Source organism: Furipterus horrens, unplaced genomic scaffold (genome assembly GCF_987537825.1).
Source record: "Furipterus horrens unplaced genomic scaffold, mFurHor1.1.pri manual_scaffold_17, whole genome shotgun sequence".
In the NCBI taxonomy this organism is placed as follows: Eukaryota; Metazoa; Chordata; class Mammalia; order Chiroptera; family Furipteridae; genus Furipterus; species Furipterus horrens.
This window is the reverse complement of record NW_028327187.1, coordinates 72,813,365-72,829,437: the sequence shown is the minus strand read 5'-3', so window position 1 is coordinate 72,829,437 and position 16,073 is coordinate 72,813,365. Positions and strand designations below refer to the sequence as shown.

Sequence of the window (16,073 nt, the reverse complement as noted above, 5' to 3'; positions counted from 1 at the left end):
AGGTTTTAAACAGGGAAGTGATGTGACAATATTTTCATTTTTAAAAAGCCCTGGTGGCTGGGTGGAGAGAATTGTGGAAAGGCAAGGTGGAAGCAAGGACACTAGTCTAGAGGTGATTGCAAACATCAAGAAGAGAGCTGGTCATGGTCTGGACCAGAGTAGAGTCAATGGACACAGGAGAGGTGGATGAATTCTAATTTTACTTAGAATATTAAAGAGAGAGTATTTCTTGGTTGACTGAATATGGTAGTTGAAGGAAAGAGAGGAGTCCAGGATTACTTCACAAATAGAAAGGTGGACATTCCATTACTGATGTGAGGAAGATGGGAGGGAGCTGGTTTGGGAGAAAAGCTATCAAGAGGTGAGTTATAACTGTGTTAATTTTTGAAATACCAGGGTGGTGTCAGGTAAGCATTTGAATATTCACCATTACATGTGTTCTGCCTTCATGTGCCATTAGAACAATTATTTACACAATTGTTTTCTTTAAATCAATGTTAAATCAGGTCACTTTTTTCTTTAGTTCCATGCTAAGCACTAATATTCATAACATCAAGGGTTTTGTGGACTACTAGTATCTTTTCTGAATACACATTAAAATAATGACAACCAGAGTTCTGAGGTCCCACTGTAGTTCAATTCTGTTGTGTCCTCCATCATCAATCGCTGCAAAGTCTGGGCACCTAGCGTATACAAATTTGAACTGGGACATTGGTTTTGACACTGAAGAATCTCTGAGGACATTCAGAGGGATAACGGTGGGGCATTCAGGGAGAGTGCCTGGTTCTATAGCTCAGTGAAGCCCAGTGGGCAGCCACATAACTGCCTCAGTAGGCTCTGCTCAGCCCTATGCTTTCACTGTCAGGGGAGAGGGAGGTTCACAGAGCAAAGGTCACAACACTTTCCTTAGGTTCATGCGCCCTCTGGTGGTTGGGTTTTCTGTTTCTGTGGACTGGGGGCTTCTGAGCTAGTTTCCAGGCTATACCAAAGAGAAGGACCCCCTGCCTTGGCCTTCCCTGGAGGGAAAGGACTAGAGGCCAGACTAGCTTTAAGATCCAGACTGAGGGACAGATAGATGCTGCTGAAGCTTGTGACTCAGGCTGGGCTGAAGTAGGGGCAACAGTCTGCAAGATAGGCAGGGGCCACCAAAGGTCAGACCTGATAGGGAAGAAGAGTGGTGGATGAGAGCAGGGGCTTTTGTTTTCCATAGAAGCTTACCAATGCAGAGAGAAGGAAATTGGGCAATATACCTTAGGTGGATTTTTTTTCAAAGGAAAATAAAAAATGTTCCAATTTAAACATTTTAAAATTAAGAGCAGAGAACATCAGGCTGCTGAATAAATCCAACACATAATGACAAATGTACTTCACTTCTTATGCCCAGTGGTGGGAGAGAAGTGGGGGTGCCAGCTGGCAACAGGCAGGAGAGAGTCATACTTGCAGAGAGAGCAACCAGGAACGGGGTTGGGAAGAGAGCAGCACAGATAGACAGTCTGCCTAGGCTGACATCTAGGTGCTCAGAAAAACATCCTAACCACCCACACCACATCCACAGGTGTCCACGCAGGTGTGCATGCACACACATGCACAGACATTCTCTCTCTCTCTCACACACACACACACACATACATGGATAGTCTTTCTGTTACTTCATCCTTTCTCAATGAACAAACTGTGTTTAGATGAGAAGAGATCAATTGCTAAATAGATATTTGCAGTCCAGTGTGCAAGGGGTCTCACATAGAAGGCTGTGGTGGTGCTCAGAGGAGGGGCTTGTGAACTGAGCATGAGAGGAAGAAAAGACAGGAAAGGGTGATCCAGGCAGCATAATCAGCATGATAAAAGTCCTGGAAGTTTAAGAGAGCATAGATATTTGAGGCACTGAGAAAAGTCATGAGTAACTGGACCTGAGGACGTTTGAGGAAAAGGAAGCTGGGGGAGGGTGAGAGTTGAGACTGAATGAAGTGTGTGTACCAAACCATTGGGCTCCTCATGTGACCCATATGAACCACCTGCTTTGCCCTGGAGAAAACCAGATACAAGGTGCAATGTCCACCCAATTGAAGTGGGCTGGAAATCAGGTACCCTTTGGGCTTGACTGAGGGTGATCCAGGCTCCAGGGAGAAATGCTGCAGATTTCTTGCTGAAACAAAGGCAACATTTTTCAATAGAGTTACCCCCTCTGCCTCTTGGCGCAGTGCCTTCCTAGGGCTGAAAAACTAACGTCTACTCAAGTTCCGGCACATGGTGAAAACTGAGCTCCTTAGTGTATCTTTAGCAATGAGCATCTGGGCAAGCAGTTGGCTGGGTCTCCAAGGACTCCACCTCCTTTTGGCTCAGCCTCTCTTGTAGTAAAAGGGTTTAGAGCCTTTTCTTCAAACCCAGCATCCAAAGGGAAAGCATACACAGAATACTGTTCCATCATGAAAGCTGCTTTCCTGTGTGCTACCACTCTCAGAAACCAAGACCTAGGCATGGGTAATGTTACAGATCCCTTTAAGTGAGTTTGCGCTTGGTTAAGATTTATTACTGTAAACTAAGGAGGAGGAAAAGAAATCACATTAAATTTAAAAGAAGTCTAGAGCCCTGGCTGATGTGACTCAGTGGGTTGAGTGCCGGCCTGCGATCCAAAAAGTTGCTGGTTCAATTACCAGCCAGGGCACAAGCCCTGAGTGAGCCAGGTCTCCACTCAGGGGCGTGCAGGAGGCAACCAACTGATATTCTCTTTCTCCTTCCCTTCCTTTCTCTCTAAAAATAAATAAATTAAAAAAACCTTTTTTTTTAAGATAAAAAGTGAATTCCAATTAAAAATGGATGGTAATACCAAAAACCAGGAAACAATGGAAAAAATTAATAAATGGACTACATCAAAATTTAAAATTGTACAACAAAAGACATAATAAACAGAGTGAAAAGGCAATGTATGGAATAGAGAAAATTTTCAAATCCTATAGATAATATGAGTTAATCCAGAATATATAAAGAACTCTCATAACTTAACAACAGCAAGAACAAGAAAAAGCAAACATCACAATTAAAAACTGAGCAAAATACTAAATAGACAGTCTCTAAAGAAGACAAATGGCCTGAACAAGCATATGAAGGGATGCTTAACATCGCTAATCATCAGGAAAATTAATATCAAAACTACAATGAAATACCACCTCACACCAATAAAAAAAAGATATTATGAAAAACAAGTGTTGATGAGGATGTGAAGAAACTAGTAAATAGCCTGTGCACTTGTTGATATGAATGTAAAATGGAGCAGTTTTTAAAGAAAGCAGTACTGTGGTTCTTGAAAAAATTAAAAATATTGGGTCGGCCAAAAAGTTCATATATTTTTTCTGTAAAATAAAAGATACATTTTTTATTTTCACCAATAACTATTGATTTGGCTATTTTAAGTATGTTGGCTTTCTCCCATGTGGTATATAACATTGATTCTTCTCAATTAATATCTCAATTTGAGCGCTATCAACTTCAACTGGTCTACCCAACTATGGGGCATTGTCCAGAGAGAAATCTCTAGCACAAAACTTGGCAAACCACTTTTGACACATTCAATCAGTAACAGCACCTTCTCCATACACTTAACAAATCTTTTTCTGCATTTTAGTTGTGTTTTTACCTTTCGTGAAATAGTAAATCATGATATGTCAAAAATATTGTGTATTTTCTTCCATCTTCAATAATAAAATGGCTACACAAAATTTACCAATTTTGATAAGTTTTTCTTTAGTATATTTTGTTATGTTGTTACAGTAGTTCCAATTTTTTCCCCTTCGCTCCCCTCTGCCCGGTACCCTCCTTCCCTCCAGCAGTCCCACCCCTCTTAGTTCACATCCATGGGTCGTGCAAATAAGTTCTTTGGCTTCACCTTTTTCTATATTATTCTTAACTTCCCCCTGTCTATTTTGTACCAACCAGTTATGCTTCTTAGTCCCTGCACCATTTCCCCATTTTTCCCCCTACTCTCTCCCAATTGATAACCCCCAAATGATCCCTATACCTATGATTCTGTTCGTATTCTGGTTTGCTTAGTTGGATTTTGTTTTTATTTTTTTATATTTTTTTTATTGATCGTTACAATAGTTCCAATTTTTTCCCCTTTGCTCCCCTTCGCCCAGCACCCCCCTTCCCCAACAATCCCCTCCCCAAGTCCATGCCCATGGGTCGTACATACAAGCTCTCCTGCCTCACCCTTTCATATATTCTTCTTCCTTTTTTAAAAATAATTAATTAATTAGTTAAATATTTTAACAATAAAAAATAACAATCCCTCTCTCTCAGACTTAAGACCCTTTACAATCTTATAAAGGACAATGGACGAAGGTCTCAAGCTCCTCTAGCTGCTTCAAGCTGGACATGGTCGTCGTCCTACCTACCCTTGGGTCCTAATAAGAGTGGGGGCGTGGAATGGAGGGTGGCCTTGCCACAAGGGGAAGGATCGTGCAGACTCCAGGTTGGTTGGCTGTCTCTGGACAATGGCATGCTTGGTTTAACAGGCTGGCATCCTTGTTGTATTCTGGGGGCAACAGGGTTAAAGGACATCATTCAATCCGTAACCACTAGATGACAAAAGACAGGTATTAATTTTTCAATGTCCCACATTAGGGAAAAGAAGGGCTTCTTTGGAGGAAGGTATGCCAGGTACATCTCACCTGTCCAAAACCCTTTTGCCCATTATACTTAGTTTGAACTGAGGGAAATATTTTAGGTTTTCCCCCTCTCAGGCCTCTGGGCTCTTTCTGTTCAAGCCATTAGGATAGAAAAGAGAAACCAGTTTTAAAGTGAAGCCCACAGACCACCCCGTTCTTCACCAACCCAGCCACTTAGTTCAGCCAAACCGTTGAGTCTCAGGAGGCAGCAATGCAGACAGGATTAAGTGAGGTCTATACGTACAGACAATCACTCAGGTAATGAGATTGTAGGCTTATGCCCTCTGGTTCAATTTTGCTCATTTGTTTGTGTTGTTCATTAGTTTCCTGTAACAGGTGATAGCATAAGGTAATTTTCTTTTGTTGCCTGGCTTATTTCGCTAAGCATAATTCTCTCTAGTTCCAATCATGTTGTTGCAAATGGTAAAAGTTCCTTCTTTCTTTCAGTACTTATTCATTGTCATTTTCCCCCTTTGTACTCATGTTCCTCTCTGTCTCTCTCTGTTTCTTCATCTTCTTAAAGCAGACCCTTTAGCATCTCTTGCAATGCTGGTTTGGTGGAGATGTATTCTTTTAGCCTTCTTTTGTCTTGGAAACTCCTTATTTCACCTTCCATTTTGAATGAGAGCCTTGCTGGGTAGAGTATTCTTGGTTGTAGGCCTTTGTTTTTCATTACTTGGAATATATTTTCCCATTCCCTTCTGGCTTGTAGTGTGTTTCTGCTGAGAAATCTGATGATAGCCTTATTGGAGCTCCCTTGTATGTTATTAGTTGTTTCTCTCTTGCTGCTTTTAGGATTCTCTCTTTGTCTTTGAATGTTGGCATTTTAATTATGATGTGTCTTGAAGTGGGCCTGTTGGGGTTCATCTTCATTGGGACTCTCTGTGCTTCCTGGACTTGCATGATTCTTCCTCTCTTCATGTTAGGGAAGTTTTCTGTCATTAGTTTTTCAAAGAGGTTTTCTATCCCTTGCTCTTCTTCTTCTCCTTCTGGAATACCTATGATACGGATATTATTACGTTTCATGTTGTCCTGCAGCTGTCTTAGAGCCTCTTCAGTCTTGTTCAGTCTTTTTTCGTTTCGTTGCACTGTCTGTGAGTTTTCGTCTACATTGTCCTCCAGCTCGCTGATCCGATCTTCTGCTTCCTCTAGCCTGTTTTTAATTCCTTCTACTATGTTCTTCAATTCAGAGATCGTATTCTTCATTTCCTCCTGGCTCTTATTGATAGCTTCCATGTCCTTTTTGATGCTGGTATAATTCTCAGTAAGTTCCTTATAGTTCTTCTGGAGTTCACTGTAGTTTTTCTGGAGTTCTTTGTAGTTTCCGCTGAGCTCATTGAGCTTCTCCATAATCCATGCTTTCAATTCCATATCTGATAGTTGGCTCCCCTCTATTTCATTTAGCACTCTTTCTGGGGACTCTACCTTTCCTTTCGATGGGGGGTTGTTTCTCTGTCTCCCCATTTTTGTGACTCCTCTTGTTTTTATTTTTTAAATTCAGTTGTGAATAGTTATGAGTTTGTTGTCATTTTACTGTTCATAGTTTTGATCTTTTCTTAAGTAAGTCCCTTTAACATTTCATATAATAATGGCTTGGTGATGATGAACCCCTTTAGCTTCACCTTGTCTGGGAAGCACTTCATCTGCCCTTCCATTCCAAATTATAGCTTTGCTGGATAGAGTAATTTTGGTTGTAGGTTGCTTTTCATCATATTGAATACTGCTTGCCAGTCCTTTGCTGCCTGCAAAGTGTCCTCTGAGAAATCAGCTGGTAGTCCGATAGGTACCCTCCTGTAGGCAACTCTCCACCTCTCTCTTGCTACCCCCAGGACTCTGTCTTTATCTTTCACCTTTGGCATCTCAGTCATGATGGGTCCTGGTGTGGTCCTCTCTGGGTCCAGCTCACCCAGGACCCTCCGTGCTTCCAGGATGTGTATGTCCATCTTCGTTGCAAAACTTGGGAAACTTTCTTCATTTTTTTTCAATTCTTGCTTACTCCTTCTGTACTGGTTGACTATTTTTTTTCTTCCTTGTGTTCCAAATCATTGATTTGAACCCCAGTTTCCTTCCCTTCACCATTAGTTTTGTGTGGATTTTCTTTCATTTCACTTAGTATAGCCTTCACTTCTTCTCTTATGCGTTTGCGATACTCAAGCATGTCTGTCAAGCCTGTGAGCATCTTTATCACCAGTGTTTTGAATTCTGTGTCTGTTAGGTTGTCTATCTCCTCATCTGTTAGGTTGGCTATCTCCTCGTCACTTAGTTCTCCCACTGGAACCTTGAACTGTTTCCCCTTTTGGGCCATACTTCTCTGTCTCCTCATTCTGACAGGCTCCTGTGTTTGTTTGCCTCCACATCCCAGGTAGAGCTGTCGCTCCTGTTACATTGTAAGGGGTGGAGCCTTAGGGATTCATCAGTACAGGATGACCTGTTTCACCACGTTGTGGCACTGTTTGTTGGGGAGGGGTCCGAGAGGAAACAATGCCACCTGCCCAGCACTCGCACCTTTTCCAGGCACCTCTCCCACTTCCGCACTGGAATGGCACCCCTCTAGCTGCTGCCCTGGCCATCGTTACCAGAGTGGGTGGGTCTGTGAACATTCTAGGACTTGGGGGCTCTTTAAACAAGCAGACTCTGCTGAATCTGGCAGTTTCTACTTCCACCCCAACCCCCACTGGTCTGCACAGTCAGAAGCAATATGGCTTGATTTTCCTCGGTGCTGGGACCATGGGCTGCAAGGTGCGGTGAGGAGCTGGGAAGGCTTCCCGGGTGGCCCTCCTGACTTTTTAAAATGTGTGACTGTGCTTTCATCCGGCCTGCCACTGCTGCCACCGCTGCTGCCACCACCACACTGCATTCTCTCCACCCCAGCTCCGCCCCTCCTACCTGTCTGAATGAGTTTGTTTGTTTTTTATATATCTTTGTTTGCTGGACTTCCCTGCAGTTTGATTTTCTGGAACTTCTGGTTGTTTCTAGTTTTGAGGTAGTTGTATTACTTCTTAGTTGTGGAGGGAGATGCAGTGTGTCTGTCTATGCCTCCGTCTTGGCCAAAGTCCCTCTCTTCACCCGATAAGATTTTTTTTTTTTTAATGCATGCTGATATGGCAGCTGTCACAATGCAATCTAACAAGATTGTTTTAAATGAAGTTAAAGACAACTAATGATACTGAAGCCATCTTATGGGAAAAAATCAAACAGACTTTTTGGCCAACCCCATAGAATTATTATGTATGACATAGCAATTCCATATCTGGGTATACACATAAAAGAAGTGAAAGCATAAACCTAAACAGATATTTGTACACTCATGTGCATAGCAACACTATTCACAGTTATGAAAAGATGGAAACAACCCAATTGTGCATTGATGGATGAATGGCTAAACAAAATGTGGTTTAATACAATAGAATAGTTATTCAGCCTTTAAAAAGAAGGAAATTCTGACACATGCTACAGCATGGGTGAATTTTGAGGACATTATATTAAGTAAAATAAGCCAGCCACAAAAAGATAAATAGTGTATAATATCATTTTTATGAAGTATCTAAAGTAGTCAAATTCATAGAGACAGAAAGTACAATGCTGGGTGCCAAGGACTAAGTGGCAGGGGGAAGAAAATAATTTAATGGGAACAGAGTTTTAATTTGGGAAGATTATAAATGTTCTGAAAATATGTTTCACAACAATGTGACTATCCTTAACACTACCAAATTGTACACTTAAACATATTCAAAATGGTAAATTTTATGTGTATTGTACCATGATTAAGCAGAGGGGAGCACTGGTATACACAAAGGCATCTGAGTCTGCACCTAGATCTTCTTTCCCACTAATTAGCACTTGTCATTTAGGTTCCTGATCATCTGGTGGTACTCACTCAAATATTTGCTCCTCCAGGAGATCCTCTTCAAGTTCCCAGACATAGCTGCTGGCAAATAGAAGCATAGAAGCTTTGGTGTGTTTGATTACTGCCATGGTGAATAAACATTCTCCTCTGTGCCAAGGCTACAGGCAGAGCAATAAGACTGTCTTGGCCCTGCCATCAGAGCCCACAATCTTCAGGGGAAATCAAATCCTTCAAAACCAGCCACACCATGTGCTACGAGCCAATGAGCATTGTGAATGCCTAGAGAGGGTGATGGCCTGCATAGCATGGAAGCAACTACAGTCAGCGGGCCTTCTCCAAGAAGATATGGTACCTGAGCTGAGTCATAAGAGACCAGTAGGGCTTAGACAGGTGGACAAAAACAGCAGAGGGTATTCTAGGTGAGTGAGTCCAGAATAAGGGGGAAAGGAAAGTATGGGGGGAAAAGAGAAGTTGAGAGAGGAATGGAAAGAATGTGAATAGCAGAGCTGTGCAATAAGCACCAATAGTTCAAAGGAATTTATTAACTTGTATGGGCCTCTACTGCAGACATTGCCTTGGAGAGTCTCCCACCCATCACAAGACTTCAGGGCCTCTTCAGAAATGTTCTGCATAGAGGAATGATAGCCAGAACTTCTGGACGCCTCCTCCCGGTGGCATTAACTGCTGGCTGACTGGCAGTTACCTTGCTCCTCACTCTCTGCCCTAAAGTGGACCAGAAGCTAGAAGCATCATAATCTCTCTGGTCCAGAGAAGACTAGAGATTCCAATCCTGGCTGGCAGATAGACAGACCAGAGCAGGAGTTGGAGTGCCTGGCATGGAGAGGCATCTGTAAGTAAGCACCCTCCTCCTCGCCCCCCCTCCACACCCTTTTCCTGCCTTGGGAGACAGACACTTGGTACCTGTGTCAAAGGTTTGCAACCAGCGTTTAAATTACATATATGCACATGGAAATTGGGATCTTCAGAACATATATTAGAAAAAGCAAGGGCTAGAACCAAGTGGGAAGTGGCTAGGTGCAGAGGCACCCAGAGATAAGGGAGTGTTGCAGCAGAGTACATATCATTCCAACTGCAGATGGGCTTCTTCAGAGAAGAGTATTGCCTTGGCTCCCATCCCAGAAGAGGCCCTTTGAAGACAGTTCAGCTGCTCCCCTCTTCCTTCTTCAGATTGGGACAGGCTGAAGCTCCTGGAAAGCAAGCCAACACAATCTTTACTCTGCAAAATCTTAGCTGTTAACTGGACTTAGAGGAGGACTCCTGGATGGTAGAGCCAAAAACCTGCTGACAGAAAGGCTTTGAGGAGAATTCAAGGTGACATGGGAGTGATGTATTCAAATGTGAAGACCTACACAGCTCTTCTATCTCCTGGTGTCAAGGCCAAGGTTGGAGAGGCAGTTAAGCCCAAGCCCTTATGGCTTTTCAGCAACAGCTGGCTCAGGGCTGTTCATCCCATCAGAAAGGTAATCATCCTCATTGCTCTGCTTCATCTTGGTTTCTAGAACTGTGATGCGTTGCTTGAGTTTCTGCTGGGCCCCTGTGTACTCAGCCAGCAGGCGGCCAAAGCGAGTGTACAAGGTCTCCATGTTGGTCTCCAGCTGTTCTAGCTTCTCCTGAACATCCACTTCCATGCTGGCTGCCACCTCATTCTCATCCAGCAGCCCCTCCTTCATCAGGATCTCCCGACCCCTCTCCTCCAAGACCTTCTTGGCATCGGGATACTCAGTCACAGCTTCCATAAGATCATCCTTAGACAAGCAGAAGAGATCTGAGTAGCCCAGGCTGCGGATATTGGCTGTGCGTCGATTGCCCATTTTGCTACCCTTAATATTAAGGATACTGATTTCTCCAAAACAACTCCCAGCCAAGAGCAGGGCATACTGAGTGACACCATCATCAGCCACTACTGCCAGCTTGCCCTCCTTGATTATGTACATCTCCTTGCCAATATCACCCTTGTGGCAAATGTAATCCCCAGGGCTGAAGACCTGAGGACGGAGCTTCAATACCAGCTCCACCAGCAGGCCAGCCTCACAATCCTGGAAGATGCGCACTTTCTTGAGTGTGGACAGGTGGACATTGATGGCTATTTCAGCCCTCAGCTTGGCTGGCAGATTTTTGAGAACTTCCCGCTCATCCACAGTTTTCTTATTTGTCCAAAGGTAGTCAAACCACTTAATGACCTTGGCTTCCATCTCCTTGCTGACCTTGCGGAACTGCATGTAATGTTTGACTGCATCGATCTTGGCCTGGAACTCAGCTCGGGTGGCATTCATGTTGGAAATCATGGAACCCACATTTCCCACAATAGTAGCAAATATGAGGACACCAATCAGGAAGTCAAAAATGACAAATAGGTACTCCTCATCCTTTACAGGCGGTGGTGTCTCCCCAATGGTAGTGAGAGTCAGTGTAGACCAGTAAAGGCAATAGATGTATTCCCTACCCAAGTAGCCATACTGAGGGTCAGTGATGTTGGGATAAACCCAGGTGTCAACCCCAAAGCCAATGGACTTAGAGATGGCATAGTAGATGCAGGCATTCCAGTGGATGATGATTAAGATGTAGAGGACCAGGTTACTGATGCGGAAGATGTTGGGGTAACTGGTGCGTGTCTCAGTTCTGTCAAAGAATTCAAATATGCGGGCAAAGTGCAGTAGGCGGTTGAAGCGCAGCTCAGGGCTGTGTATGCCCACAGCAAAATAGACCAGGTCCGTGGGGATGATAGAAGCCATATCTAGCTTGAACTGCAGAGTGTGGATATAGTTCTCCCGCAGCTTCTTGGCATCTTTGATCAGCAGCCCCTGCTCTAGGAAACCTAGTAAAGATGCAAGCCAACAAACATATCACCTCTGCCTTCAGGCTTCTCCCTCCTGATAGGCTATCACACAGCAAGGGACAACTGTTCCTTCCCAAGGGGGGGTATAGGAAATTCATGTAGCAGGACTGGCCAGAAGGACCCTAACAGAAAACCCCCTGGTCTGTACCTCACCAAGCATGTGAGGACCATGAAGTTCAAAAGGGGCAGGCACCAACCCAAGTACCAGCCAAGCAGTTGATTCTATCACTGTGTTGAGAGGGTTTCCTGAAAATTTGGACTCAGGCCTTTGGACATATGGGTCATGCTTCTGCCTGTGCATCTCAGTTGCTCACTTACCTGTGCGCAATCGGATGAAGAGGTCTGCAATATAGACCACATCTGAGAAGTAGTCCAGCACCAGCCACACTAGGTAGTAGCCTTTCTGTAGGTCATTGAAGCAGGCTCTACAGGAAAACAGGGCTAGGCTTTACCCTTAAAGCCATCTAAGGTCTCCTAGAGGACCCCAGCCGAGTTCAGGGCATAGGATGGGTACCAGGGGAACTGATGAGTCACAATCAGCCTGGTGCTCAGTCAACTCCTTGCTGAATAAATGAGTGGGGTGGGGGGTATGTGGGGTAGGAAGTGCTGTCAGGGAAAGCTAATGTGGCTTTGGAACTGAGACTGCAAGAAGAATCTCCATAGCCTAAAAACTGGGAGAGGGAATTTTCTTTTGAGGAAACACCATGTTGTGATTCAGAAATAGGAAATGCTGGAGCTGGATGTATCCAGAAGGTGGAGCTAGAGAGAAGGCCAGGTCCAGAGGGCCTTGAAGGTCATGCTGAGGGCTTGAACTTCCTCCTGTGGGCAATAGGGGGCCACTGAAGAGTTTGTGAGGAGGAAGTGACATAATCAAATCCTAATTTCTACCAACCATGCTAGTTACACGTGTGGAAGATAAGCAAGAGTGCCTGCAAGGAAGGGGTGTGGGGCTGTTGTAGCTGTTCCAGGGGAAGAGGAATGTGGCCTCATGTAGGATAGTATTTGGTGGCAATGAAAAAATAGGAACAGATTACAGACAACAAGAAAAAGAGCAAAAGGATAGACATGAGGCTTTGGTAGCATATTAAATCAAGCGCGGGAAGCTGGGGGAGGTGGCTTTAATAGGGCAGAAGATGCCATTTGCAAGCATGGAATGCAGAGAGAGGACTGGGCTGGGGTAAGCTCTGTGACCACAGCTGGAACTGGTATACTCTCAACTCCAGGGCCTGTGGACTCTGAGCTGCTTTGGCCACCCCTTCCCAGACTCTCCCTACTCACCTGGCCACCAGAAGGCACCAGTTGTAGAGGACAGGCATGGCAATGACAAACAGCCAACGGTAATACCAGTCCCCAGCTGGGTCCAAGACAAATAGCTGCAATTTCTTCCTGAGGAGACGAAGACCAGGCTTGGAGAATAGGCCCCACATGTGGTAACATCCCCACTCCCAGAGGCCAATGGTCCCTAAAAAGCAATACTTAAGGGGATGGATGGGTTGAGGGGTAGTTTGGCTTAGGGCCCCGTTTTTTAGGGAGTCACAACCTGATGCTGGGTACCTGAGCAGAGCTCCAATGAGCAAAGTACACTGCTTTTCCTATTTAAACCCCCATATGCCCATTGGCTCCTATACTTTCTGGAGGCCCCTTGCCCAGAGTGAATGAGAAGGGACAGCGTTGTTATTGGGTTGGGCTTCAGAACCTGAGGAGGGACTATCACAGAATGGTAATGAGGTCTCAGGACCTGTTCCTACAACCCTCCCAGGAAGAGACAGGCTCTCCAAGCAAGTGAGTGCCACGTGCTTTCTGCCCAACCCCTACCCACACTCCACTCTTATTTACTGCCTGGCCTCCAGCCCTCAAATCACTTTCCCAGATGCTGTATCCTGCCTTGGCAAGAACTCTTATAATATACTGGCCAGAGGTGAGGAATGTCAGCTTGGCCAGACATCTGCAGTTGCCTGCTCATTCCTCTGAGAACAGACCTTCTAGCTCTACCTTCTCTGTTCTCCCCAGCCCCTCTTGTTGAATTGCCTCTGGGCCTTCCCTGCCAGCAGGTCTTCAGCATGACCTCTTTAAAGACCCACCTCTGCACCCACATTGGTGCTGGTAGGAGCACACTTTCAACAGCAGTCCATAACAGCACCCTCTTCTGCATTTACTGACTGCTAGAACAGGGGCTGCCGTAGAGCCCTCCTTCTGCCTACATTCAGGTGTTCTTGCTACTTGCTTCATGAGCAGTGAGAAGACACCTGGAAAATGGCAGCTTAGGTGAGAAAAGCCACTAGGAGCTCTGATGGCAAGTGAGTCACTGGCTATTGTAAAAGCTATTGGCTCGGTCAATGAAAGTATCCTAGAGTTAAAACCATAGCAGGTCTTCTCTGCCCACCCCTTCCCCTGACATGGCAGGGCTTGGTATAGACCCCAGTCTGCCCATGATGGTGACATAAAAAACCCCACTGAGCCCTCCAATTGCATGCTCGGGAGGCTATCTAGCCCCACAGGCAGGACAGGTATACTTAGTGCCCTTGCCGTCGCCGTCCTTGTCGTCTTTGTCATCCTCTTGCTGCGTAGTCACGGTCTGGAGCTCAGGACCACGGAAACGCTCAAGGAACGAGTCAGGTCTAGGTTCCTCCTCATGGAAATTATTGATGGCCCACTTTCTAATGACCCCCACCAGGTGGGCAATCCTAGAGGTGAGAGAGGAATTATGAACCAGAGAGAACTGTGTGATCGGAACCTGCACCTGAGAGCTTAGTGTCTGATGTGGAAGATGGGAAATGAGCCAGTCCATTATTTCACAGTGCTAAGAACTGGGATCAAGACTAGTGCTGAGGGCAGGGAGATGGGGCTCAAGCATGACTTGGAATGCAGCCTGAGGTGAAAGAGAAGACTTCCTGTAGGAAGTGCCATCTCAGTTTGTTGTGAAAAACAAATAGGAGGTTTCCAAGGCAAGATGGAAGTTGTGCTAAGAGAGGACAGGCCAGGAAGAGGGTTGTTCCAAACTTCCCAATTTCCCTGTAAAACCTACATCTCTGGGCTGCAGGTCTCAGAGCCCTGTACTGTGAAGGATCCCTCCCCCATGATGCTGAGACAGGCAAGTCTAAATGGAGACCTCCTTTGGTCACTCCAAACTTGTTCAGATGAGTTTCCTCAGGAGGAAACCATTGAGCTAGGACAGCAGTGACAGTGCTTCCCAGATATCTTCATGGAAAAGCCCAGAAGGGCTGAAAAAAGGAGAGTCATGATATCCACTTTTACAGTCCCCATGGATGGGAGGGTGTAGAAGCAGGACCTTTGTGGAACCCACCTGCGGAAACCACACCTCTCCTGCTGGGGGGTATCCATATCCGCCAGCCTCTGCAGTTCTGAGGATGTGTTATCTTCAGCTGCAGACTGTGGCCTGCAGAGGAAGAAGCAGTTGACCATGGGTTCCGTGATCACACCTTGTCTCCTATCAGCACTGTCTCTTCCTATGGGTCACCTAGACATCCCATGGTTCCTTTAGAGGATGTTCTTAAGTCAAAGATTGTTTACTCTGTGGCAATGAGGTAGGGTTTGGAGGGAGTAGCAGCCTCCAGGCCATCTCTAAAATGACTCAGCTTCAGAAGACTTACCTGTCACTGGTCCTTCGGTCATCTTTGCCATTGGTCTTGATGAAAGGATGTGCATGATGATTGTGGTTGTTGGCTGGAGAGCTCTCCACAACATTAGATTTTTCTGTCATCTTTCATGTACTATTGGGTCCCTTACCTGCCAGGGAGAGGGAAAGGAGGAAGGTCACAAAGGACCCTGGCACCCATATAAGTCAGGGGAGCTGCAGGAGAGTAGTGCGAAGAGAACAAGGGCCCAGTTGGCAAACACCAGCACCTCTGGGTACTGCTATGGCAGTGCAGGGCAAGGGGACCCAGTATTGTCTAAGTGCCAGGGTCCAATCATCAAGAAGATGATAGTGCTCATCCCACTCTGATAGATAATATAAAGGGAAATGATGCTAAATTGCAAAATGTGTTTTTCTTTTACTCCATTAAAATTTTTGACATTAACTATCAGAGATAATACAAAAGAAACAAGAAAATTGCTTAAGCCATCTTCTGGTGCCCTGCTTTGCAGATGTTTGGCATATGCTTAGGCTGTTGAGCACCTCCAAAGCAGCCACTGCCCCCAAACTCTTGCTCCATGGGAGGAGATGTATCTCTTTGACCCAAGTGCTCTCTGGTTATCCTAAACCAAGACCTTCCCAGAATTCATGCTCTTCAGATAGGAGTCCCATCTCACTTTGACTTTTTCAGCCAGAGGCATTATCTCTGGGGGTCCTTCATTTCAGCTCAAATCACATTCACTCCAGCATCCTCAAATAGCATTACTCAGGCTGAGGAACAGAGAGGTGCCCTGTGAGTGGGGAAGCGAGTGAGGAGGAGAGAAGAGAGATCTCCAATAGGGTTCATAGGCAGTGGTCCAAGTCAGGACTCTCACCTTTTGGCTATAGGAGTCTTGGAAGGGCTGATCAGGAACATGACAAGGACAGCATTATATTCTAGAAAGATCCTTGTGGCTGCTACATTGTGGAGACTAGATTATAGGGGGAGAAAGAGTGGAAACGAGGTGGTAGGGAGAAGATGGTGTCACTGAAGCGTGACACAAAGCAGAATGGAAAAATATTTAGGAAGGAGAATGAACAGCACTCAGAGAAGGATTGAGTGTGGGAATCAAG

At 45.2% G+C, this 16,073-nt stretch overlaps 1 protein-coding gene across 1 annotated transcript; it reads right to left on the bottom strand.

Annotated features, from left to right (window-relative positions):
• Positions 1-9,938: 9,938 nt before the first annotated feature.
• On the bottom strand, positions 9,939-15,086 carry CNGA2 (cyclic nucleotide gated channel subunit alpha 2). The gene is made up of 6 exons (XM_090264836.1): positions 14,977-15,086; positions 14,670-14,762; positions 13,879-14,049; positions 12,644-12,751; positions 11,684-11,790; positions 9,939-11,344 (listed from the first exon to the last, which is right to left on the bottom strand). Exons 1-6 carry the CDS (start codon positions 15,084-15,086, stop codon positions 9,939-9,941), a joined length of 1,995 nt encoding a protein of 664 aa, XP_090120962.1.
• Between the last annotated feature and the right edge of the window lie 987 nt (positions 15,087-16,073).